This window comes from Pelophylax lessonae (genome assembly GCF_965119305.1).
Source record: "Pelophylax lessonae genome assembly, chromosome: 11".
Classification (NCBI taxonomy): Eukaryota; Metazoa; Chordata; class Amphibia; order Anura; family Ranidae; genus Pelophylax; species Pelophylax lessonae.
The window spans coordinates 142,496,487-142,521,550 of NC_138778.1; the positions used below are offsets into that span (position 1 = coordinate 142,496,487).

Sequence of the window (25,064 nt, forward strand, 5' to 3'; positions counted from 1 at the left end):
GTGAGCACACCATTTTTGCTAGTGTCCTATAATGGTGCAGAAAAACTTATTTAAAGTGGTTCTAAAGATTTAAGATTTTTCACCTTAATAGATCCTCTGCATTAAGGCGAAAAACCTGTGCTGCAGCTGCCCCCCAGCACCCCCCCTTTTTCTTACCTGAGCACAATCCAATCCAGCAATGTGGACGAGCGCAGCGGCTCCAGCTGCTGTCCCTCTCTTCATAGGACAGATTGATAGCAACAGGAGCCATTTGCTGCATCTGCTGTCAATGAAATCCTGTGACACAGGAAGGGGTCCGTGTCCTGCTGTCTGTGTCAATGGATGCAGCAGCAGGACTCAGGAGAGAGCTCACATGGGTGTCCCCAGGGAAAGCGGCTTTCCTTGGGGCCACCCAAATAAGAGGAGCGCCGTCTCTGTGCGAAACCATTACACAGAGCAGGTAAGTATAGGCATGTTTGTTATTTTTATAAAAAAAAAAAAAAGGAAGGTTAACAACCACTTTTACTCCATGGATTATTTTAAGTAACAATCAGTTTTTGCCTCCACCAATGAAGAAGGGGGTGAAGACCACCAAAACATATGGCTTGTGTACTGTGAGGTTTTAATGTGTATTCAATCCATTCATTAAGACACTGCTACTCTAAGACCCCTCTCTCTATAACAAATAAAGACCCACTGGTGGCCCACTATAAGGCCTCATGCATACTGGGCGTTATAAAAACACCAGTAGAAAGCCGTAGAAGGAGTTTTTCAGCTTTTTTGCAGTAGCATTTTTCTGCTGTAGCAGTTTTTTTTTAGCAAAGCTATACTCCCACAAAAGCTTATGGATCAAAAACGCTGATAAACGCCGAATAGCTGCGTTTTCAGCTTTTTTTTTTTTTGCATTTTTCAGCGTTTATTAGAGCTAGAGCGTTTTTACAGCTAAAAAAATCCTCTCAAAATCCACTAGCTGGTTTTGGGGTTTTTCCAGCCAGAAAATGCCCCTGCCAAAAAAACTGCTGATAACAGCCTATGTGTGCATGGACACATAGAACATGCTGAGGAGTTTATTGGCAGCAGAAAAAAACGTCTGACGCCAAAAACAGCATCTGTAAAAACGTCCAGTGTGCATGAGGCTTAAAAATTGTTAAACATTCCTAACAAGCTGAGATTGCACATTGTCAGATAGGAGAATGTGCATCACATGGGGTACTTTTCCTTCACAAGATCACTATAAATGGATTTTTGTAAGATCTTACCGTAAAATCCTTTTCTCTTAAGCTCATTGACAGACGTAGTCTTCTTGATTCTCAAGAGCTGGGTTATGTTGTCTCCGCAGGAGTAGGACTAGGCAGAAAGACAAAACGTTCTGGCTCCACCTTAGGGGCAGTCCCTGAGGGTATATCCTCCCTCTCTCTGCTACAGGGAATCAGTTCTGTTTTAAAGCAGTACAGAGAATTTAACCCAACCCAACTCAATGATAGAGGGGCGGGTACTACGTCTGTCAATGAGCTTAAGAGAAAAGGATTTTACGGTAAGATCTTACAAAAATCCATTTTTCTCTATCGCTCATTGACAGACGTAGTCTTCTTGATTCTCAAGAGCTGGGACATCCAGAAGCAGTGCCACAAATGAGGGGTGGGATTGACAAAATCAAATCCAATCTAGAAGGCCCAACCGGTGCCAAACTAGAAGTTTTAAAGGCTCATTATAAACAAAGAATGAGACTAGAAGAAAAATTTTCCAACGGAAAAAACCCTCGAGGTAGACCACTGGTCTCCTCAAATTGCGGCCTGCAAAACCTTGCGGCCAAACGAGGCATCAGACGATGCCATTACATCAACTTTATAATGTTTAGTAAAGGTATGCACCGACGACCAGGTAGCCGCCTTGCACACCTGGACCACTGACGCCTGATGGCGAAAGGCCCATGACGCACTAAGTGCCCGAGTGGAGTGCGCCTTAACAGGGAACGGGGGCTCCCGACCCTTAATAGAATAAGCCTGTACTACCGTCTGTCTGATCCATCTGGAAATGGTCGCGGCAGATGCAGGCAACCCCTTTTTGGGTCCATCTGGGATCACAAAAAGTGAATCCGTCTTGCGAAACGAGTCTGTCGTTTTCAAGTATACCCTGATCGCCCGGACCACATCCAAGGAGTGTAAAGCAAACTCCCGAGGATGACTGGGCTTAGGACACAGGGAAGGTAATACAATTTCTTCATTCAGATGAAATTCTGAAACCACTTTTGGTAGGAAGGATGGATTCGGACGAAGAACCACCTTATCTCTATGAACCACCAGATATGGTGAACGACAAGATAATGCGGCCAGTTCTGACACCCTGCGTGCAGAAGTAATAGCCACCAAGAAGGCCACCTTCTGGGACAACGTGGGTAGAGGAATCTCCCTAATATCTTCAAAGGGAGGTTTCTGAAGAACCGACAACACTAAATTAAGATCCCAGGGGGGTAACGGCGCGTGCACTGGCGGAGCCAGATGTCGCACCCCCTGGATGAAGTTCCGCACCAAGGAATGAGTAGCCAAAGGCTTCTGAAAGAAGATGGCTAATGCTGAGACCTGACCCTTGATAGTACTCAAGGCCAGTTTCTGCTCAACCCCTTGTTGCAGAAAAGCCAATATTCGACTAATCGAATAAGACCGAGGACGGAACCCCAAAGGTTCACACCATGCAATGTAGGACTTCCATGTGCGATGATAAATCTTTCTGGAAGTCGCTTTCCTTGCTTCAACTAGAGTAGGAATAACTGAAGCTGACAAACCCTTGTCCTTCAGCACCTGGGTCTCAATAGCCAGGCCGTTAAAGCCAGCGATCGTAAAGCAGGATGGAAGATCGATCCCTGAGACAGTAGATCCTCCCTGAGAGGAAGTCTCCACGGGACGTCCGCCACCAGTCTGACCATGTCGGCGTACCAAGCTCGACGAGGCCAGTCTGGCGCTACCAGGATTACTGGGATTCCTTCCTCCTCTATCCTGCGAAGAAGTCTTGGCAGTAACGCGAGAGGAGGGAAGGCATATATTAGCTGGTATTGCCCCCACGGGGCGATCAGTGCGTCTGCGGTTTCTGCTAGAGGATCGCGGGAGCGAGCCACGAATCTCTGAACTTTCCTGTTGAATCGTGATGCCAACAGATCCACATCCGGGGTGCCCCACCGTAGGCACAACTGGTGGAAAACGTCTGGATGGAGGGACCATTCCCCCTGATCCAGGGTCTGACGGCTGAGATAATCTGCCTGCCAATTCTCCACCCCCGGAATGAACACCGCAGAGATTGCTGGAACAAATCGTTCCGCCCAGCGAAGAATGCAAGCCACTTCTTTGGCCGCTCGGACACTCTTGGTGCCCCCCTGGTGATTGACATAAGCCACGGCCGTGGCATTGTCCGACTGGATCCGAACCGGGCTGCCCTGGAGCTACTCGGTCCAGTGAATCAGACAAAGTCTGATCGCTCTCAGTTCCAATACATTTATCGGTAACCTGGATTCTTCCGGGGACCAAAGTCCCTGGACAGATAACTGACCGAGAATTCCTCCCCATCCGGATAGACTGGCATCCGTGGTCACTATCGTCCAATATATTGGCAGAAATGACTTTCCCTGGCTGAGCATCGGAGACCGAAGCCACCAGACCAGAGACTCCCTGGTCTGTTTGCTCAATCGGATCTGATTGTCCAGGGATTCCGGATTCCGATTCCATCTGAGAAGAATCTCTTGCTGAAGAATTCGGGTATGGGACTGGGCAAATGGGACTGCTTCGAACGAAGCCACCATCAACCCCAGAACCCTCATGCAAGTCCGAAGGGAAGACCAGCTGTTGGACAGTAACAACTGGACTGCTGATTGAATCTTTCGGAGTTTCCCTACCGGAAGAAAAACTCTTGTCCTGACTGTGTCTAGAATTAGACCCAGATATTCGAGCCTCTGGGTGGGAACCAGAAATGACTTTTGCTGGTTCACCAGCCACCCGAATTCCTGTAAAGAAATCATAGTAATTTCTATGTTTTGTAGCAAGGTCTGAGGAGACTCTGCATGAAGCAGAAGATCGTCTAGGTAACCAAGGATCGATATACCTCTTTGGCGCAGAAGTGCCAACATTGGGGCCAACACCTTTGTGAAGACCCGCGGAGCCGTGGCGAGACCGAAAGGTAACGCCACAAACTGATAGTGGTTCTCCTCTACGGAAAAGCGTAGAAACCGCTGATGTCCTGCGAAAAATGGGAATGTGAAGATAGGCGTCCTTGATGTCTATGGACGCTAGGACATCCCCTGGATGCAGGAAGGCTGCTACCGTGCGAATGGACTCCATTCTGAATCTTCTTATGTTGACGAAAGAATTGAGTGCTCTTAAGTCCAGAATTGGACGCACTTTGCCCTCTTTCCTGGGTATTGTAAACAGGTTTGAATAAAACCCTTGAAACCGTTCTGTCCAAGGAACGTGGACTACCACTCCTTGTTGTAGTAAATCTGTGACTGCTCTCCGCAGATCTTCTAAACGATCTGAGGATAGTCGGATATTGGAAGGGAAGAATCGCGCCGGTGGGAGAGATACGATCTTGTACCCTGACCTTATGACTTCGCAAACCCATTTGTCCGGGATTCTGGAAAGCCATGGATCCGGGAACCGGCGAAGACGTCCCCCCCACCCCAGTTATGGGTGGGGGCGCACCTTCAGGCTTTGGATGGTTTATCTTCAGGTCTGGAGGGGGCGGGCTTTTGCTTGCCCGACCAACGACCCGACGCCTCCTGCAGGAGCTTTGGAGGACTTAGTTTTTTCACCCGCAGGACGAAAAAACCTCTTGTGAGCAGAAAAAGAAGGCCCTCGTCTTTGACGAGTTCCTCTACCTTTAAAATTTTGCGGTAAAAAGGTGCTCTTTCCACCCGTGAGATCTTTAATGATCTCATCTAAGTTGGCTCCAAATAGACGCTCTCCTGAAAAGGGGATATTAGCCAATATTCTTTTGGAACCTTGGTCGGCTAACCAACCTTTTAGCCACAGTGTACGCCACTGTGAACCACTGTGAACCACTGCTGAGACTGATGCTCGCGCCAATAATGGAGTGGCGTCTAACGCCGCATCACACACAAACTGTAACCCCTGTATCATTTGTTCCAACAAATCTGATACCGCCTGAGGGACCTCTTCTAAGTCCCGGCGTAACCACTTGGTCCATTCAGTTACAGCCTGCGAAACCAGACCAATAGCTATTATAGGTCTGAAAGCTGATCCAATCAAGGAAAACATGGTGCGAGACATAGCTTCTATCTTGCGATCCACTGGATCTTTAAAAGACGGAGCGTCTTCTAAAGGAATAACCGTGGCTTTATTCAATCTAGCAATTGGTGAATCCACCACAGGTGGTTCTGTCCATTTCTTAATAAGGGTTTCCTCAAACGGATAACGCCTGTCAATGCGTTTAGAAATAGTAAAAGTGCGTTTTGGCAGACGCCATTCTTCTTCGATTGGATTGCCAAAACATTTGGGCAATGGAAAAACCTTCGCCACTCAGCTATTTCCGATGGAATACCCTGTAACCTTAAGGTCTCTTGAACAGATACAATGAGTGCGTTTACCAACGCTTCCTCTCGGGCTATGGCGGATGCCGAAACATCCTCCTCACTGTCTGAAGAGACAGGACCCGAGACACCAATCCCAGATGAAGTACCTGCAACTGCAGAAATAGGCTCAGAGTCTGAATCCGAGGTTTCAGATAATATGGGGTTAGGCGGGGGTCGCTTTCTTGCGCCCTGTCCCTGACAAGCCACTTCCACCCGGGACACAAAAGTTTCCATAATAGCTGACAATGATTCAATTGTCAATGGGGTGCTGGAGGATCCCGCAGACCCCTCGAGGGGATCCGGATGAGATACATGAGTGGCAGGGTCCATGTTAATACAGGACACCTTTGCCAGCAAAACAAAAAAACTTTTTTTTTTTTTTTTTTGTGTGTCTCCCCCTAGCGCAATAGCGCCCCTCAGAGTACCTGCTTCTCGATCCCACAGAGAGAGAGAGAGGGACCCCCAAGGCTCACCAACCGATGCAGTGCAGTTTCCAACCAACTGCAGTCAGCGTCTGTCTTACACAGACTGGAAGGAGCTGTTTGCTTTTTCCCGGGTAGAAGGCGTGGCTCCGCCCCCTGTGTACGCCTTCCGGCGTTCCCAGCTCTCCACGAGGTAGCTGGGCTCACAAAACATGGCCGCCCCCATAGAAGAGACATAAGACTCCAAAAACATGGCGGCCGGCGTGACCTGAGGACATACATGCATTCGGTCTACGGCAAAATGGCGGCGGACCGCCGAAATCGTTTTCCCAGCACATCCACCTGCATCTCTGCTAAGAGGCGATATATGGATCTACAGAAGATACACTACACATAAGGTAGGATTATACCTCCTATGTCTGCTGTAATGTTACAGTCTGCTGGGTAGAGTGTTAGCTCTTAAACCAAGTCCACTTCCCACAAACACAAGCTGTATTACAAGGGGGACTTGTAAGTATCAGATATATACTGACCATATATGGAGGGGCCCATAATACATACTGCCTCATAACGAGGAAAAAAGGGAACGTTTACTCACCATACCGAACCGACAGGCACCCTCTCTTCACAATACCCTCTCCACCGGGGTGGGGGTTTGTGGACCACTCCGGACGCCTCGACTCTCTGGTACCTGGCGTCCAAGCGAGACTTTTAACTCGCAAAGTCAGTCCCTTCACTGGGACTCCGTCGCGGCCGACCCAGCGCGGAGCTCTGGTCTGCACGCGCTCGTAGGCAGAAACCGGGGTGACCACTGGATCTCAACATCCAGCCCGTCGCCCGGCCCCGCATACTTACTTGAATATGTCGCGGCCGACCAAGCGCAATGCCATGGTCTGCGCGCGCTCGTAGGCCGGCTGGGGTGACCACAAGTGTCGCCCAGTCCGGCATTTTTTGCTTGAAGATCTCACAGGAAAAAAACACTGGAGAAAAACTACCTAAAAATGTCTTTTTCTTAAGAAAAAAAGTCTTGCCAGGACCAAAAGATCCCAGCAAGGAACTTAGGTCCTTACTCCTGACTAGACAGAAAAAAACTGATTCCCTGTAGCAGAGAGAGGGAGGATATACCCTCAGGGACTGCCCCTAAGGTGGAGCCAGAACGTTTTGTCTTTCTGCCTAGTCCTACTCCTGCGGAGACAACATAACCCAGCTCTTGAGAATCAAGAAGACTACGTCTGTCAATGAGCGATAGAGAAATTACACTTTGTCATTTTTATAGATAAACGAATTGGTAACAGAGATCCCCAACAGTCCAGCAGAAGATGAGAAGTTGCACTTTGGTAACCTGGTGAGGGATTCTACATATCAGAACTGTTTTCTAAAGCAGGGGTTTCCAAACTTTCTAAACAAGGGGCCAGTTTACTGTCCTTCAGACTTTAGGGGGGCCGGACTGTGGATATTGGTAGTAGAAAATTTCCTGACATCAGTGGGAAAAACTATCTTTGGTGTCATTTGGAGAAACTGTGCCCTATTGTTGGGTGTCATTGGGCAGAATTGTTCCCCTTCATTAGTGTCAGTGGGGAGTAATTATGCCCCATTGTTAGTACTAGTGATCGACCGATTATCGGTAAAGCCTATATTTTGAGGGCCGACATGCACCAAGGTGACCGATATTGCTGATATTTCAGGAAAGTGCTTGTACCAGAGTGATACCTGCAGCTAGAGGCATCGCCCCGGTACCGGCGCCCATAGCCGACGGTTGGCTGTCTTGTAATGACAACCGATGCGGCTGAGAAGTCGCTCGGCTGTCATTACAAGGAGCAGGAGGGGACGTCTCCCCACCCCCCGTAGCTCACCTGGGTCTCCCATCCCACCAGGAAACCAGCCTGCATGTCCGCCGAAGACCCGATCAAAGCCGCATTCGGCTCTGATCGGGTCTCCATGTAAAAACCCGGAAGTGATGTCATGACATCACTTCCGGGTACTCGGCGTAAGATTTAAAAAAAATGACAGCATTCACAATAGCCAAACTTGGTGTTTTGAATTTTTTTCAGTGCCGAGGAGGGGTTTGGGGTCTTTTAGACCCCCAGATCCCTCCACAAGAGTACCTGTCATGTGATAAAAAAAAAAAATGTAAATGTACGAAAATATCGGCCAATATCAGCCGATACCGATATGCAATGGCCAAAATATCGGTATCGGTAACGAAAAACCAATAACGGTCGATCACTAGTTAGTACCAGTAAATTAAATAGTGCAGCGAGGGCTGGATAGAAGCAAGCAAAGGGCCGCAGTTTGGAGACCACTGTTCTAAAGGACTGAACACGAGTACACACATTGTAAGGGGGGTTTAGCTCCTGTAAGATTGACTTTCTAGATTTAATTCCAAAATCCAATAAATGCCATTATGTAAAAAAAATTGGTTAACTAATCTAATTCATCTGTCCCAGCATCTAACAATCACCACTCTAGGCATTCAACTGATTGCTATGTGAAGATCAGCAACAGACCTGCTGTGCAGGAGACAATCCCACATACCTCAATTGAATGGGGGAAGACACCCCCGTAGTCAGTGTCCCTTTATCATTAAATCATATAAGCATTTAGCATATAATCATTAAACACGATAACAGAGGTCTATATACATGATTTATTTACACATTTTAGTACAAATCACAGTTCCCTTAATATTTTTTTTTTTTAAGAAAATATACATCCATAAAAAAAACAAAAAAAAACTACTACCAATTAACTCTGTGCACAAATGCAGCATACAGCACAGTCCAGTGGTTCAAAAGACATTAGAGATTTCCATGCTAGTTAAGCCATGCACGTGGCACAGAGGCCTGGAGGACACCTATTGAAAAACAGAACTTTGCGCCAGCAGGGTCAACCATGCATGTGACAGGAAGGAACAATGATAGGGTAGAGACTTGAAGTCCCCCCTCCGTTAATCTTTCAGTGCAGAAGGGAGAAGACCAGAAAAAGGTACTGTTCAGCTTTCTCCAACTGCTAAGTATATGTAAACAGGCAGGGAGACGGTGGAGGCACAGGAGGTGGAGGGAGGAGGCACTGGTGGTGACAGCTGGTTTCGGTGAGATATAAATAGCTATGTAAGCAGCATCTATCCAACAGTGAGGTCAAACTATACCAGCCCTGTCTGCCTCCCCCTCATCAGACGCTGTGGGAACAATGAACACCACAGTGCATGGTGCTAAACAGTGCAATCAGAAGGGAGAGTTCATGCCAAGCTTTGTTTCAAACTGCAGCTTTTGTCTCTTCTGATAACGGACACGAGCCCTGAAAGAAAACAAAATAGTGTATTGGATAAGAAGAAGGGAGGCGGCTATTACATAGAATTTGCAGAAAGAAAAAGGCACCCTCATCCCAATAGAATTTGAAAAAGCACTTTCATAAAGATTGACCACAAAGCAGTGAGGCAGAGGAACCCGCCAGTAGGGGGCAGAACCCTACTGGCAGGTTCCTCTGCCTCACTGCTTTGTGGTCAATCTATATGAAAGATTTTTTTCAAAATAGTGTACTGGTTATAAAGAGCAAAAAGTGGGGAAAATTATTATTTGACCCCCTGTAGATGTTGTAAGTTTGCCCACTTACAAAGAAATTAGAGATCTGTCATTTTTATTATAGGTGTATTTTAAATGTTAGAAACAGGATATCAACCAAAAATCACGATATAAATGTTATAAATTGAGTTGCCGTTCAGTGAACAAAATAAGTATTTGGTTCCCAAGCAAAACATGACTTAGAAGTTGGTGGAGAAACCCTTGTTGGCAAGCACAGAGGTAAGAAGTTTCTTGTAGTTGGTTACCAGGTTTGCACACATTTCAGGAGGGATCTTCTCTAAATCCTTAAGGTTTCTTGGCTGTCGCTTGGCAAATCAAAGTTTCAGCTCCCCCTATACATTTTCCATAGGATTAAGGTCTGGAGACTGGCTAGGCCACTCCATGACCTTAATGTGCTTTTTCTTGAGCCGCTCATTTGTTGCCTTGGCGGTATGTTTTTGGTCATTGTCATGCTGGAAGACCCATCCATGACCCATCTTCAGTGTTCTGGCTGGGGGAAGAAGGTTCTCATCTAAAATTTTACAATACAAGGCCCCGCTTATTGGCCCCTCAATGCAGCAAAGTCAGCCTGTACCTTTAGCAGAGAAACAGCCCCAAACCATAATGTTTCCACCTCCGTGCTTGACTGTAGGGATGGTGTTCTTAGGGCCATAGTCAGCATTTGTCTTCCTCCAAACACGGCGAGTCGAGTTTATGCCAAAGAGCTCAATTTCGGTCTCTTCTGACCACAGTACTTTCTCACAATCCCTCTCCGAATCATTTAGATGTTCATTGGCAAACTTAAGATGGGCCTGTACATGTGCCTTCTTGAGGAGGGGGACCTTGCTGGTGCTGCAGGATTTTAATCCATGGCGGCGTATTGTGTTACCAATGGTTTGTTTGGTGTCGGTGGTTACAACTGCCTTGAGATTGGTGACGGTGGTTACAACTGCTTTGAGATCATTCACAAGCTCCTTCCGTGTAGTTCTGGGCAGATCCCTCACTTTTCTCATGATCATCCTTACCCCATGAGGTGAAATCTTGCATGGAGCTCCAGACCGAGAGCGAATTATGGTTATTTTGTATTTCTTCCATTTGCAAATAATCTCTCCAACAGTTGTCGTCTTCTCACCAAGCTTCTTGCTGATGGACTTGTAGCCCATTCCAGCCTTGTGCAGGTCTACAATCTTGTCCCCAATGTTCTTTAAAAGCTCTTTGGTCTTGCCCATGATGGTGAGGTTTGAATGGAGAAAGAGATTCTGTAAACATGTGTCTTTTATACACATAACGAGTTGTCATTAAGAGCACCTTCTTAAAGCAGAGTTCCGGCCTCATAAAGGTTTTTTAGATAAAAAATATCCCCGGGACAGTCAGGGCTAGTGCATTTCAGAATGGATAGCATCTGAACTGTCCCAGGTTGCACTTACCTTTTAGAAGAAATACTTACCTTGAAAATGTCTTGTCCAGCGCTGCCATCTCAGGTGTGGGCAGCTGAAGCCAGAGCGTCCTCTTCAGTCCCAGAATGCCCTGCACCGCCCCAGCTCGTCACTTCCGGTGCAGGCGCTTCATCCCTGCACAGCTTCTGGGCATGCCCAGAAGCTGTTAAGCAGGGAATGACGCGTCTGCACCAGAAGTGACAAGCAGGGCCGGTGCACGTGCATTGATTCCTGGGAGCGATGACGTTCAGCTCCCAGGAGTTAATGCAAGCAGGAAGTGACGGCGCGGGCCACGGGCCGCAGAGGGAGGAAGTGGAAGGAAGGTAAGTATATTTTCTTCAAAAACAAAGTAGGTAAACAAAAAAAAAAAAATCGTCAATATCCATTTCTTTTTCAGGTGACCTAGAGCAAGTGGATGGACCAAAGTCAATTTTGAGGCCGGAACTCTGCTTTAAATTGACAGGGTATCTGTGTACCACATTAACACATACTGTGGGAGCCAGAATTATTGTTGGTTGGTAGAGGATCAAATACCTATTTTACCCACTGAACTGCAAATCAATTTAAAACATTTGTATCATGTGTTTTTTCTGCATTTTTGGTTGATTTTCTGTCTCTATCATTTAAGATACACCTATGATAAAAATGATAGACCGTTCATTTCTTTGTAAGTGAGCAAACTTACAAAATCTGCAGAGGATCAAATAAATATTTTCTCCACTGTAGTTGTATTGAGAGTTTGAAAAAAGAAACAAGAACCTGTTATCATTTCCAGTATCAAAGGCTCAGAGGGAGACAGAAAATAAAAAGGTCAATGTCAACAATTTTAAATGTCTCTTAATGGCAATTTGGAGAGGCCTTAAAATATCAACATCCCCAAACCATCCATTGCCAATCAGAACTATGGATAACATTGGTTATAAAAAAAAAGTCATCAGCTCCATTACTTAATTCCTTTATTGCCTTTTATAACTTGTGCAATATTTTCAAAAACATTCCCGATAAACCTGAAATCCCCTTGTCCTACATACAACCTATGGTATGGAAAAAAAACAAAAAAAAACAGGATTTTTATACTTATGAAATCTGTTTTTTGGCTCTAAAGGCACAACCTCTCCCACCTCCAGCATGTTTCATATTTGTAGAAAAGTACTAATAGAGTCCAGCAGCAGTAGGACCTGTATCCCCCAATATACACACAAAAAGAAAAGAAAAACAGTATAGTAAGTACAAAAATCCTGTTATCTTTCTCATCCATTAGGGGACACAGGATTCAGTTCATCTAAGAAAATTGGGTAGTCTAAAAGCAGTCTGCTTGGTATTGAAACACCAAATCTGGCCATACATAGAAAATCACTTGAAAAAGCATTCAGTAAGCCCAATTGTTCAACTTTAGAAATGTTAGTGGGCACATTTCGATTCTCGAAATGCAAAGAAAGAGTAAAAGAAAGAAAGATCCGTCATGTCAGAATTTTGTTGCGTAATTAAATTATTTCTAAACATTAGTTGGGAAATCAATCATAAACAGTTCGAAGAAAACAGCACATGTGCATTGAGCATTGATCAACAAAAAATGTACCATTGCATCGCGCTGCCTGACATTGCAGTGAATTAAATGTACATTTTGTACACTTCAAATAAAGCTAATACAAAACAAAAAAAAAAGGGGGGGGAGCCATGTGATGCGCTGAATCGCACACCACGCTGCCCACCAGCGCAGACAACAATGCTGAGTGGCCACAGCAGTGAATTGCTCCAGCTACTATGCAATTTAAGGGTTTACAGTGTGAATTCGCCCTGAAGAACATTAAACCCAAGGCTTCCAGGACAAATGGGGTCAACCACTCTTGCAATAAAAACCTGACAAGTGTTCTAATCCTTCTCTATTCTATCCAAAACAAAAAAAAATTTGACTTTAGTTATACTTTATCCAAAAAAAATGTAATTGAATCTAGCAGTCTTTGAAAAAGGATCACAATTGCTGAATTGTGTATCTTTATGTTATGAAAGGCACAATGCCAATCCAGTCCTGACTGCAGAAAGGTCAGGATTCTTCCCATGGAGTAATTTCCCAAGGTAAAAGCTTATTTCCTTACACCAAGTGAAGCCATGCTCTTAAAGCTAGCAACTGTGAAGTAGGGTGGTAATAGGAGATCTAGTCAATGTGGAAGAGTTCTCAAGATGTCTGCCAAAAATTTGAGAAGGTTGGAGACGAAGAAGCAGTTTTAGAGAGGGAAACTATATCAGGTTCAGGTATATTAGGTTGTACTAATCTCAGAGGGCCACCAGAGCATCCACTGCTTCTGCCAGAGGATCTCTGAACCTGCAGAAAATCTGTCTGGTTCAGAGTTGAACATGGATGCCAGAAGGTCCATATCCGGCAGGCCTCACTTCTGACAAAGGTCCTAAGAGACTTCCAAGACCTAGAGACCATTCTCACAGATCCAGACACTGCCTGTTGATGTAGTCTGCTTGGAATGTGAACAGTGGACAAGAATGGAATGTGGAGCTCTTTCCAATGATGTCTACCTTTTTTGCTGCAGCAGTGTTTCTGGTTCATCCTTGATGGTTGATGTACGTCACTACTGTGCCAACATCAGACTGAATCCTGATCGGATGATCTTCCATTAGGAGCGTCTAATGCTGTACGGACAACTAAATCGTCTGGAGCTCCAGAATGCTGATCGGTAGATGAGATTCTTCAGCCAAGCCGCCTACACAGACCAGGTGTCTCCTTTTCAGGCTGGCATCTAGTGTTAGGCTCTTTAAAGACTACAGAAGATGGGATTTCCCCAACTCCACAGCTCAGCCACCAAGACCAGAAGTAGGTTTGTCTAGAGTAGACAATAAGTTGATTTGTCGCACAATGAAAGAATTGTGTATTTAAGGGGTCTGAGGTGAAACTGAACAAGTGAAACTACCTCAAAGGATGCTACCATTGCCAGGACTCTCATACAGAATTGGAGGATTCCTGTACTGAGTTTGGGAGCAGAGCTGTGTCTAGAATGAAACCCAGATACTACAAACAATGAGTTGGCTCTAGAGTCAATTTCTAAAAGTTCAGGATAAAACCACATTTTTTCAAGGTTTGGACTGTCCACAATACATTTTCAGTTAAATTCTGTGCCAACTGTTCCTGCAGTAGAGATCGTTCAGGTATTCCACAATGGTGAATGACGAGAATGCAGTAAAAATAGAATCAGTGCGAATACCTTGGTGAACACGTGAGGAGCAGAAGACAGACCAAATGTAAGGGCTACAAACATATAGAGCTGTGTGGCTACAGAAAAATGGAGATAGCATTGGTGCTACAGATTGAGACATGCAAGTAATCTTGATGTCCACAGAGGATAGACAGTCTCCCTGATGGAGGGAGCTTATGACAGAACCAGTGGATTCTAAGCAAAAATCTGGACTCAAAGGAAAACATTTAAAGCATTCAAATACAAGATGGAGTAGATGCCCTCATTTGGTTTTAGAAGAGTTTAAGCCCATGTTCGCATTGGTCTGATTTGACATGCTGTTTGACATGTCAAATTGGAGCCAATTGCCAGCAATGGCACCATCTGAATCGGTTTCCAAAAGTAGTTTCTGCACTACTTAATAGACATATGTGCAGGAACCCGCACAGATGTCTGTAAAACCGCCCCCAAAGTCGGACTGAAAATACTGGGCGTATGCAAAGACGAACACAAGTTCCCTGTGCTTTGGAAAGTGGGGGCATCCACTAAAGACGAAGAGGACTTGTCTGCAGGTATGGTTAAAGGGGCACAAAGTCTGACATTGAACTGGGAATCTAGCTTTAGGTTTGGCCTTGGATTGGAACTTTTCTTGGCTTTAGAGGTGGGAGAGATCTTTCTTGAAAGAGACCTATGTTTGTTTTCCTGGGGCAAATGAGACATCTTAGCACCAGTTGCATATTTTATGAAGTTGTCTAAAGATGCACCAAAGAGAAGCTCACCATCAAAAGGTTTGTTCAGCAAGCGTTTTTTTTTACATTGCTATTCCCCAGAGCAAGATTTCAGCGAAGGGTTCTTTGCATATTCACAGACATGAGACTCTGGAAATAAGACAGACAATATCAACTAACCCATCTACGCAACAGTGTAAGGCTGAAGATTTAAGCTCTAAGCTCTCTACAAATAAAGGATCAGTAAGGATTTTAGCTGGATTCTGTCACAAAAGATTAGTATGCCACTAATGTTTGACAAATAAACATTACGACTATGGTAGGCTGCATATCAAGGCCTACTAATGAAAACAGGGATTTTGAAATAGCTTCCAGCCCCTTGTCAATGGGATCCATAAACAATGATGCACTCTCAATAGGTATAATCAGTGTTCTATTAAGGGGATATACAGCCAGATCCACAGTGGGCACAGCCTCCTTATTAAAAGCCTCTTCCAATGGATATTGGTAGGTAAAATGTTTTGGATGAGTGAATCATTTTTCAGGGTCTCCGTAAAGAACAGGTGCAAGTGAGGAGTCTACCTTTCAGAGATCCCAAACTAGTAACTGAAATAGTTGCTTGAACTAGTCACTTAGGCTATTCCAGTCTTAAACAGGTTCTCAGCTCTTCAAGAACCACCAATATTCAGAACAGTTTTTAAAGATTCTGACAGCGGATCTGCAACAGAAGGTTCAGAGGCCACCACAGCTGCAGCAATGTCAGCAAACGTTTCTGGAGAAGGTATAGAAGTACACTTTCAGTCTAGGTTTTCTGAGAAATCATTTTTTTCTCTTCGTCCATAAGCTCTAGCAAAGCTATATCGAAAAATTACTTGAATAAGGTAAAGGAGGGTGTTACCCCAGATGGAGCTAAGGGAGACTCCAAGGACAGTGTGGTCTAAAAATAAACATTCAACACTATCAGTGTCCGGTCCCTGAGGAGGAACACTAGAGGCCACCCTGGAGTGGATCATTAACGAGACAGGCCTGATACAACTGCAGGGCTACTTCCTTTGTGCTTGGGATTCATCATGTTGCATTGCTAGACTGAGGCAACTTTATTTTAGGACATCAAGAAAGCAACCCTGGGAATTCACAAACCAGCTGCTGAAAACATTAGAGGGTTAAAAGGCAGGAGGTGAAAAGGTCAGTGTAGGAGGCAGAAAGGACTAACTGAAGTGAAAAGCCAGAGTCTCTTACAAAAAGGATCAATGGCAGGAAGAACTATCTCATACTGAAAAAGGTGGGAACAGACTGAAGTTCAGCATGAAGCCCAGTACCCGAAGGTGACATTCCAGGTTCGCTCCGCTCCATTCATGGGTGTACTCAAGTGAGTCTTCTAGACTGGGTCACACCAAAGGTTGTGCCATGGCTCTGGACCTAGAGCCCTGTGCTGCTAATTACCACAGTAAACTAAGGTCTGGCGTAGATGCCACAAGCAGAGCCCAGTGCTTGAAAGTCTCATTCCAGGCAGGCCCCACAATTTCCAGGTATGACCTCCAAGGCAGCACAGAGGAAACGCTGATCTGAATAGCTCCATAAAGACCTGAGCTCAGCAGCAGGTAGTTGAAATAATTGAAGCAAAACAATAAAAATGGTTACACAAATTTTTAGTAGAGAAAAGACATCCATCTTCCTAAGGATACTAGCAAAGAACTGAAGCATGCTGGTAGTGGGAGGGTCTATACCTGGCTGGCCATTTTTGTTTGTCAGTATACGATTCCTCCTGAAGATGGTAGTATACTGTATCTTAAAGCAGAGTTCCACCCTGAAAAACTTTTTTTTTTTTAGAAAAAAATACCCCTGGGATAGCCTCTGAACTGTCCCCTGTTTCACTTACCATTTAGAAGAAATACTTACCTTGAAAATGTCTTGTCCAGCGCTGCCATCTCAGGTGTGGGCAGCTGAAGCCAGAGTGTCCTCTTTGGTGTCCTCTTCGGTGACGTCGGAGTCCCAGAATGCCCTGCACCGGCCCTGCTCGTCACTTTCGGTGCAGGCGCGTCATCCCTGCACAGCTTCTGGGCATGCCCAGAAGCTGTTTAGCAGGGAATGATGCACCTGCACTGGAAGTGACAAGCAGGGTCGGTGCAGGCGCATTGAGTCCTGGGATTGATGACGCTCATCTCCCAGGAGTCAATGCAAGTAGGAAGTGACGTCGGTGGCTGTGTCCGCAGAGGGAGGAAGAGGAAGGAAGGTAAGTATATTTTCTTTAAAAACAAGGTAAGTGAATCAAAAAAAAAAATGTTTAATTATCCAATTATTTTTCAGGTAATTTAGAGCAAGCGGATGGGGAAAGTTCTTTTTGAGGGTGGAACTCCGCTTTAAGTGTCTCTGATTAACTGAATCTTGTGTCCCTTTAAGAGTTAGTTCATCTTTACAGGAAAAAAAAATGTAAAGGTGAACTAGCACCAGACACCCTCCCTGCCCCACTCCCCCTGTCCCTGCTGTATTTACCCTCTGGGGTTGCTGTGCTGTTGGTGCCTCCATCAGCGCTTCTGGAACAGACCAGATGAATTCGGAGTTTCGATTGGTCAGCTCTGTCACTGTGATTGGCGCTGACCAATTAGAATCCATCTGGTCTGTGCCAGAAGGGCTGATGGAGAAGAGGGGGAACAGCAGGGATTTCAAATCCCCAGGCAGCTGGAACAGTTATGGGGGTTCTGACAGCTTGGCAACCCTGGATATAAGTACAGTGAGGACTGAGGGTGTGAGGTTGTCTGGTGTTAGTTCAGCTTTACAGAAAAAAAAATGCAAAAGATAAACGCACACTGAATGAACAAGAAAAAAACTAACTTTTTTCATTATGAACTTTTAATTAAACTAAAAGGACATCACATGATGCAGCTGCATCAGATGAAGACTGCACTCCTGTACATGCGAGCAAAGAATCATTCTATACCTTTTGGTTCTTCTGACCAACAATTCTGGTCTATAAGCACTCAAAACAATTTCAGTATGTTTGACTGTCTGATCTTTTTATTTACCAATTACTACCCCTTTCACATCGTCTATTGTCCATACAGATCTCTCCCTAAAACTGTTTATAATGAGGACTTCAGAGTGACTTTGTACATAAAATAACGATACACTTTTTATAAGAAAAATCTTATATGAAAAAAAAAGTCAGTACCTTATTTCATGCAGTTTGACAATTTCATTGATAATTAGAACGACAAGGAGGGAAAGTGACCCTGACAGCCATGACAGTAGGGGGATGTCCCAAAGGCTGAACTTTAAAGGAGAATCCGGATTTGCCCACAGCTGTAGGTCTAAGGCTGTCTGTAGTCCTTGTGCGAGAACCCTGAGACACAAAATACCATCAAGAAGGTAGAAAACGCCCAACAAACACATTGCACAGTTTAGAGAAGCACCAAGTACTCACAAGACAGGGAGAGTCAGGCTCCACCATATATTGCTGAAGGGGTTCCTCTTCCATAGAGATTTAGAACGATGGACATGACTGACCGAGATAAACACTGGGAAGAGGCAAAAGACATTTAGAGACACAGTCCACACTACTCTCACTTTCATCAGCAGGTTCTGCTTACCTATGTGTAGGACAATGAGACAGGCACAAAACTTCTGAGCTACAAGCAATGCCCCGGAAAAGGATCCAAACCAGTCTGGGGCACCCGGATCAGCGCTGAAAGGAGAAAAACAAATACATGACATATAATTAGGCACACCAAATTCTGCCTTCTGCAGGAGGAAATATGTTTTCTTATGTGATTCCCAATTTTGTACCTGGAAACCAGAGACCCAGAACAGTTGGTGGCATTATTGTGGGAAGAAATCTCACAAAATCTCTGTAGCGAGAACCAGAAGCAGGCCAGACAACAGGAGAAGGAAGGGAGGAACTTGAGCAGGAAACATACCAGGAAATATTGCCGAGTCTAATGGTGGAGGAAATGATCACAATTATATACACATAGTATCAAAAATATGATTTAAAAGACTAAGGGCTCTTTCACACGGGCGTTCCGTATGTCCGTATATCACCCCATCCGTTTGCGGGTGATATACGGACATAATGCATGTCAATGGCATTGCGGATGTCAGTGGATGACCATCCGCTGACATCTGATTTGTGTCCTTTCAGTTCTGTTCCGTTTTTTGGAACGGAACAGAACCCTATTTTTTCTTCCGTTTAAAAAACGGAAATGATGCAAAATCGGATGTCAGCGGTGTCATCCGCAATCCCATAGGCATACATTATATCCGTATATCATCCGCAAACGGATGGGATGATATGCGGACATACGGACCGGATGGCACAAGTGTCATCCATGTCCGTAAAAAAAAAAAAAGTGCAGGAGCGGACGAAATAAACTGAGCGGCCGTGTGAAAGAAACCTAACAAAGATATATAATAAGAGGATCCAAGAGTACGTGCACTTTTAAAGCCTAAAATGTAGACAAATTAACCACTTGCTCTTTGGAAGATTTACCCCCACCCCTCCCCCCTTCATGATAAGGCCTTTTTTTTTTCGATATGGCACTGCGTTACTTTAAGTGACAATTGCGCAGTCGTGCGACGCTGTACCCAAACAAAATATATATCCTTTTTTTCCCACAAATAGAGATTTCTTTTGGTGGTATTTGATCACCTCTGAGGTTTTTATTTATGCGTTATAAACAAAAATAGACAATTTTGAAAAAAAAATGAAAAACAAAAAACAATATTATTTACTTTTCTATAAAACATATCAAAAAAAAAAATGAAAATAAAAATCTAATTTCCTAATCAATTTAGGCCAATATGTATTCTGATACATATTTTTGGTTAAAAAAAAATCCAATAAGTGTACATTGATTAGTTTGCACAAAAGTTATAGCTCCTACAATCTATGGGATATTTTTATTTATTTTATACTAGTAATGGCGGCGATCAACGATTTATAGCAGGACTGTGATATGATGTTGGACAGTTGGGATACATGACAAAAATATGCACTGTCACCATACTAATGACACTGGCTGGGAAGGGGGTGAAACATCAGGGACAATCAAATGGTTAACTATGTGCTTAGCCAGTGTTTTCTAACTTTGTGGGAGGTGCTTTTTCTAGGGGAAGGCATTAAGCCCCCGGAGGATTTGGCTGCTCAAAGACCAGGCCCTATTTTGCGATTCTGCACTGCTCGATTTTAACGGACAATTGCGCGGTGGTGCGACACTGTAGTCAAATTAAATTGGCGTCCTTTTTTCCCCACAAACAGAGCTTTCTTTTGGTGGTATTTGATCACCTGTGCGATTTTTATTTTTTGCGTTATAAACAAAAAAAGAGCAACAATTTAGAAAAAAATAACAATATTTTTCAAATTTTTTTATATGAAATTCTCAAAAAAAAAGTAAAAATCAAAATTTTTTAACATTTTAGTCCAATTTGTTTTCTTCTACATATTTTTGGTAAAAAAAAAAAAAATCGCAGTAAGCGTATTTTGATTGGTTTGCGCAAAAGTTATTGCGTTTACTAACTACGGGTAAGATTTGTCATTTTTATTGTATTTCTTTTTAACTAGTAATGGCGGCGATCTGCAATTTTTTTTTGCGGGACTGTGACATTGCGGCGGACAGACATTTTTGACACTTTTGGGGGTACCAGTGACATTACTACAGTAATCAGTGCTATAAATATGCACTGTTACTGTAAAAATGACACTGGCAGGGAAAGGGGTTAACTTTATTAGTGATCAAGGGGTTAAATATGTCCCTAGGGGCGTGATTCTAACTGTGGGGGGTGGGGGGGCGTGGCTAGTGATGTAACCACAGAGACATACTATCCTACATAGCAGGATCGCATAGCCTCTGTGCTTACATCAGGGAGAATGACAGACGGGTGTGTTTACATCAGCCGTCCGTCCTTCTCCCTCTCCTGTGGAAGATTGCGAGTGGCCGGCGGACATCGGAGCCGCCGGTCACACGCGTGGGAAGGCAGGGAATGAGCGGGGTAGGGAGCGCGCCCCCGGCGGCACGCGCTTGCCTCCTACAGGCTCCTGGGCGAGCGACGTAGGTCTACGTTGCTTTGCCCAGGAGCGGCCGACTGCCGCAGTAAATAGTCGTGCGGCGGTCGGCAAGTGGTAATCCATGTTCCTGCTTTGCAGGAACACAGGATCAATGCCTTCCCTAAAGACAGAACAGCAATCTGCCTGTGTACCGAACGATCAGCAGGTGCTGGAGGACATCGGGTCCACGGGACCTGCTGATCAGCTCGTGCTGCATAGCATCCCAGCGGGAGCGAGCTGGCAGCGGCGGCTTGCTCTTGCACTGGATACCTGGAAGTGCAGGATCACGTATATATACACATGATTCTGCGAAGCACGGCCGTCCTATAGCAGTAAAACTGCTATAGGGTTGCTGGCAAGTGGTTAAAAAACACAAAATTCAGGATCTATGAATGGAGGAAAGGCAGATTATTGAAAGGTCCACATCCTCCATTCATAGATTCGGTTTCATTGATAGAAGCTGTAGTACGGCCTCTGTAAATGGCAGAGCTGGGCAGAAAGGACAGGTATAGTCGGGCACGCTTTACAAGAGCAAGTGAGAGCTCCCACAGATCTATTAAGTTATGTCCCTTGTGGTGGTTTTTGCATTTTTATTTTGGTTGCACTTGAGGCTTTAAGGCAAAAACCCCTCCCCCACCTTAAAAATAACTCAAATCCACTGATTCACTGTCAAGAGCAGTGCAATATTTATCATCTCAGTTGCTGAGATGTCATTCTCTATGGCTAGTGCCACTTCCAGTCCAGGCATGGACAGATGAGGCAGAACAGGGCTCTTTGAAAGGTAGCAGATTTGCTCTGCTCTCCATCCCTTTGATTAATATCATAAGGATTACAATAGCTGCAGAGAAGCTACTTTTTTCATTGTAAAATGACAGGCAGATGCCTAGCTCGGACCAACTGCGCTATTCCACTGGTTTGCTGCAGGAGCATAAAAAGTTGTAGCTGGGCCTCCTGGATATCCCCCAGACCCTAAGCTTCCAACTAGTTTTCCTTTGGCTGGTTAAGTAGCCTTTGGTTGAAGCAGTAGAGTTTTGCTCTGAAAAAGGGGGAACGTTCTCCAAAATGTGTCAGCTGGTATTATGACAATGACTTGAATCAGAGGAGTTCCAGCATTTGCTAGTCCTTTCGGTTCCTTGGTTACGTACAACGCGGTTACTACTTTAACTCCTTGGCACCGACAGTATGCAAATATCCAGCCCGTCGAGAGGCCGCATATTTGCATACCATATTTTGCAAATACAGCTGTGCCGAGAGCGTGCTCCTGGCACAGTTACCGGCGGCTAGTGGATCGCTACTTGCAATCGGGAGCTTTCCGACCATGTGACAGCAAATCAGGGCGGTCATATGATCATAAACCCTGCCCCCATCTCCCGGCATCAGATATCCCTTAAAGGCCCAGGAGGAGCCGGCGCCAAGGGGTTAATAAGGTTCTGTAAATAATGCACTAGACGTTTGCACCCTTTGTTCTATTTGTGTCTGTACAGAGGAGGAGCTCCAGATCAAAATGGAGAGCTCCTCCTGCCCCCTGCCCTGCTGATAGGAGGACATCGTCGGCCAAGGTGGTGGGCGGAGTAGCTGGGAGAGGACACAAGGACTGGTAACAGCCTCTGCCCTGAAGGTGGGAGTCCTGAGCAGGGGAGGCCGAGAATGATGTTAGAGAGGAAAGGAGGGGAGAGGGCAGACTGCAGGGGGGCTGTGATGTAAAGGGGGCACTGTAATATAAAGTGGAATGCACTGTAAACAGTGCAGTCCCCTTTACATCACAGTGCCCCATTTACAGAGCTGTCCCTGTTACAATAATGTAAAGGGGACTGCACTGTAAAGGCGCACCATAATGTAAAGTGGGGGTGTGATGTAAAGGGGGGGCTGGGGACACTGTGGGAATGCTTTAAAGCAGGGACCCTCAAACTACGGCCCTCCAGCTGTTGTGGAACTACACGTCCCATGAGGCATTGTAAAACACTCACAATCACAGACATGACCAAGCATGATGGGAATTGTAGTTCCTGAACAACTGGAGGGCAATAGTTTGAAGACCCCTGCTTTAAAGGGTAACTGTGAAAAAGGGGGGGGGGGGCTGTGCTGTAAAGGGGGGTTGTGGTGTAAAGAGAGCTGAGGACAGACTTTGTGAATATCCTATTCCCTAGCCCCCCCCCCCCCATATTCAGCTCATTCAGATGTGCAAATGTGTGCACAAGAGTGCAAATTCACACATCTATCATGGTGGTTCTTTCTTTGAAAAAAAAAAGAAAAAAAAAACCTTCATGGATTTTACTACTAACAAAAAAGTGTTCTATAACATTAGCAATTTTATTGTGTAGCATTATCAATTTTTTAATCATCCTTTGACAAGATCAATAAATCTAATAATCCTAATTTACATTTACTATTTGAAACTGTATATGCCAAAAGGTGTACTGCATTGTTATTTCCTGTTATTTTTGACTACTTATATTCTATATATAACTTGTTATACTTCAAGGTTTCGAGTCTCATTTCTGGTGGACCCTGAGGCATTCACAACAACTCCGTGACTGTTCTTGAATGGCCCAGCCAGAGCCCTGACTTAAACCCAATTGAGCATCTCTGGAGAGACCTAAAAATGGCTGTCCACCAACGTTTACCATCCAACCTGACAGAACTGGAGAGGATCTGCAAGGAGGAATGGCAGAGGATCCCCAAATCCAGGTGTGAAAGACTTGTTGCATCTTTCCCAAAAAGACTCCTGGCTGTATTAGATCAAAAGGGGGCTTCTACTAAATACTGAGCAAAGGGTCTGAATACTTAGGACCATGTGATATTTCAGTTTTTCTTTTTTAATAAATCTGCAACAATGTCAACAATTCTGTGTTTTTCTGTCAGTATGGGGTGCTATGTGTACATTCATGAGGAAGAAGAATGAACCTAAATGATTTTAGCAAAGGGCTGCAATATAACAAAGAGTGAAACATTTAAGGGGGACTGAATACTTTCCGTACCCACTGTGTATATATATATATATATATATATATATATATATATATATATATAGAACAAATGCCACTAATCAGAATGCATTTACCTTTTTAGGTATGGAACGCAGGTTTTTCCCAGTTGCTACAGACATTATGGAAATGTCAGCTGGTTTCCCAACCAGTGAGACACTGTGGGAGAAATAAAAAACAAAGGGTAGTTCGCTACACACATATAATCAGTACAGCTACTTATGATGTCACCATAGTAAAGGGTTCTATTTATAAAACATTCGGTGGACAAATGTCAGAAGCATTTGTGTAGGCTGTATGAAATGTCCCTGTATTTTCTGTAACACATTACCGTCTTTAAAACCAGCTTCATCTAGTGGTCAAAATGAGGTATAGGGTTTTGAAATACCTCAATGAGAAAATATAATTCATTTTGGCCACTAGATGTACCTGACAATACAGCAATTAGTTTATTACTTAAAACACAGGAAAACTTTAATACTTCTGATATTTGTCCAATTAATGTTTTATAAATAGAACCCTGTATACCCATATGAACCAGAGCAATTTTTTTTAAATCCATATATTTATTGAAAATGTTTTCCCCTTGAAAAAAAAACACAAAAGCCCAAAAATATAGAACAACACCCAAACACAAATGAAATTTTGAAAAACATCAGAAAAAAAAAAAAAAATAAAAATGCAAAAGCTCAAATACACTGCTAAATCCAAATTACATATTTAAAACCTTCTAAATATTTCCATACATTGACAGAAAAGAACAGAGCAAATATATTTTGTAAGAACGGTCATTACTTATAGAAAAAAAAAATACATATATGATATATATATATATATATCACTGATGTCTTCAACAAATAAAGCTCTTTTGGTTCTATTGTCTGAAAAAAAATATAAATTTTTCTTGTGCAAACCATAGCTAAAAAATTAACAATATTTTTGTAATTTTTTTTATTTAAAGCTAAAAAAATATATATATATATATATATTTTAATACGTTTTTTTGATCAGTGATAGATTAAAAAAAGAAAATAGTAAAATCATTTTTATTTTGGAATTTGTCCTTTTTAAATTTTAACAATATTATATGAATCTGTTATGAAGCATTGCAAAGGTTTTTTCAACTGAAAAAGGTATTTTATTCTTACATTTTACACT

The 25,064-nt window shown here is 43.9% G+C and overlaps 1 protein-coding gene across 4 annotated transcripts in view; it reads right to left on the reverse strand.

Annotated features, from left to right (window-relative positions):
* Nucleotides 1-8,609: 8,609 nt before the first annotated feature.
* Nucleotides 8,610-25,064, reverse strand: part of TMEM94 (transmembrane protein 94) — a 168,538-nt gene continuing 152,083 nt past the window's right edge. For all 4 annotated transcript variants that reach the window (XM_082271725.1, XM_082271724.1, XM_082271723.1 and 1 more), the window contains 6 exons: nucleotides 23,984-24,065; nucleotides 18,666-18,814; nucleotides 18,470-18,564; nucleotides 18,304-18,397; nucleotides 18,052-18,222; nucleotides 8,610-9,273 (listed from right to left, as the gene is read on the reverse strand). In XM_082271725.1, coding sequence (XP_082127851.1) covers nucleotides 9,201-9,273; nucleotides 18,052-18,222; nucleotides 18,304-18,397; nucleotides 18,470-18,564; nucleotides 18,666-18,814; nucleotides 23,984-24,065 — 664 coding nt within the window. In that variant the 3' untranslated portion in view covers nucleotides 8,610-9,200. The remainder of the gene's footprint in view (nucleotides 9,274-18,051; nucleotides 18,223-18,303; nucleotides 18,398-18,469; nucleotides 18,565-18,665; nucleotides 18,815-23,983; nucleotides 24,066-25,064) is intronic.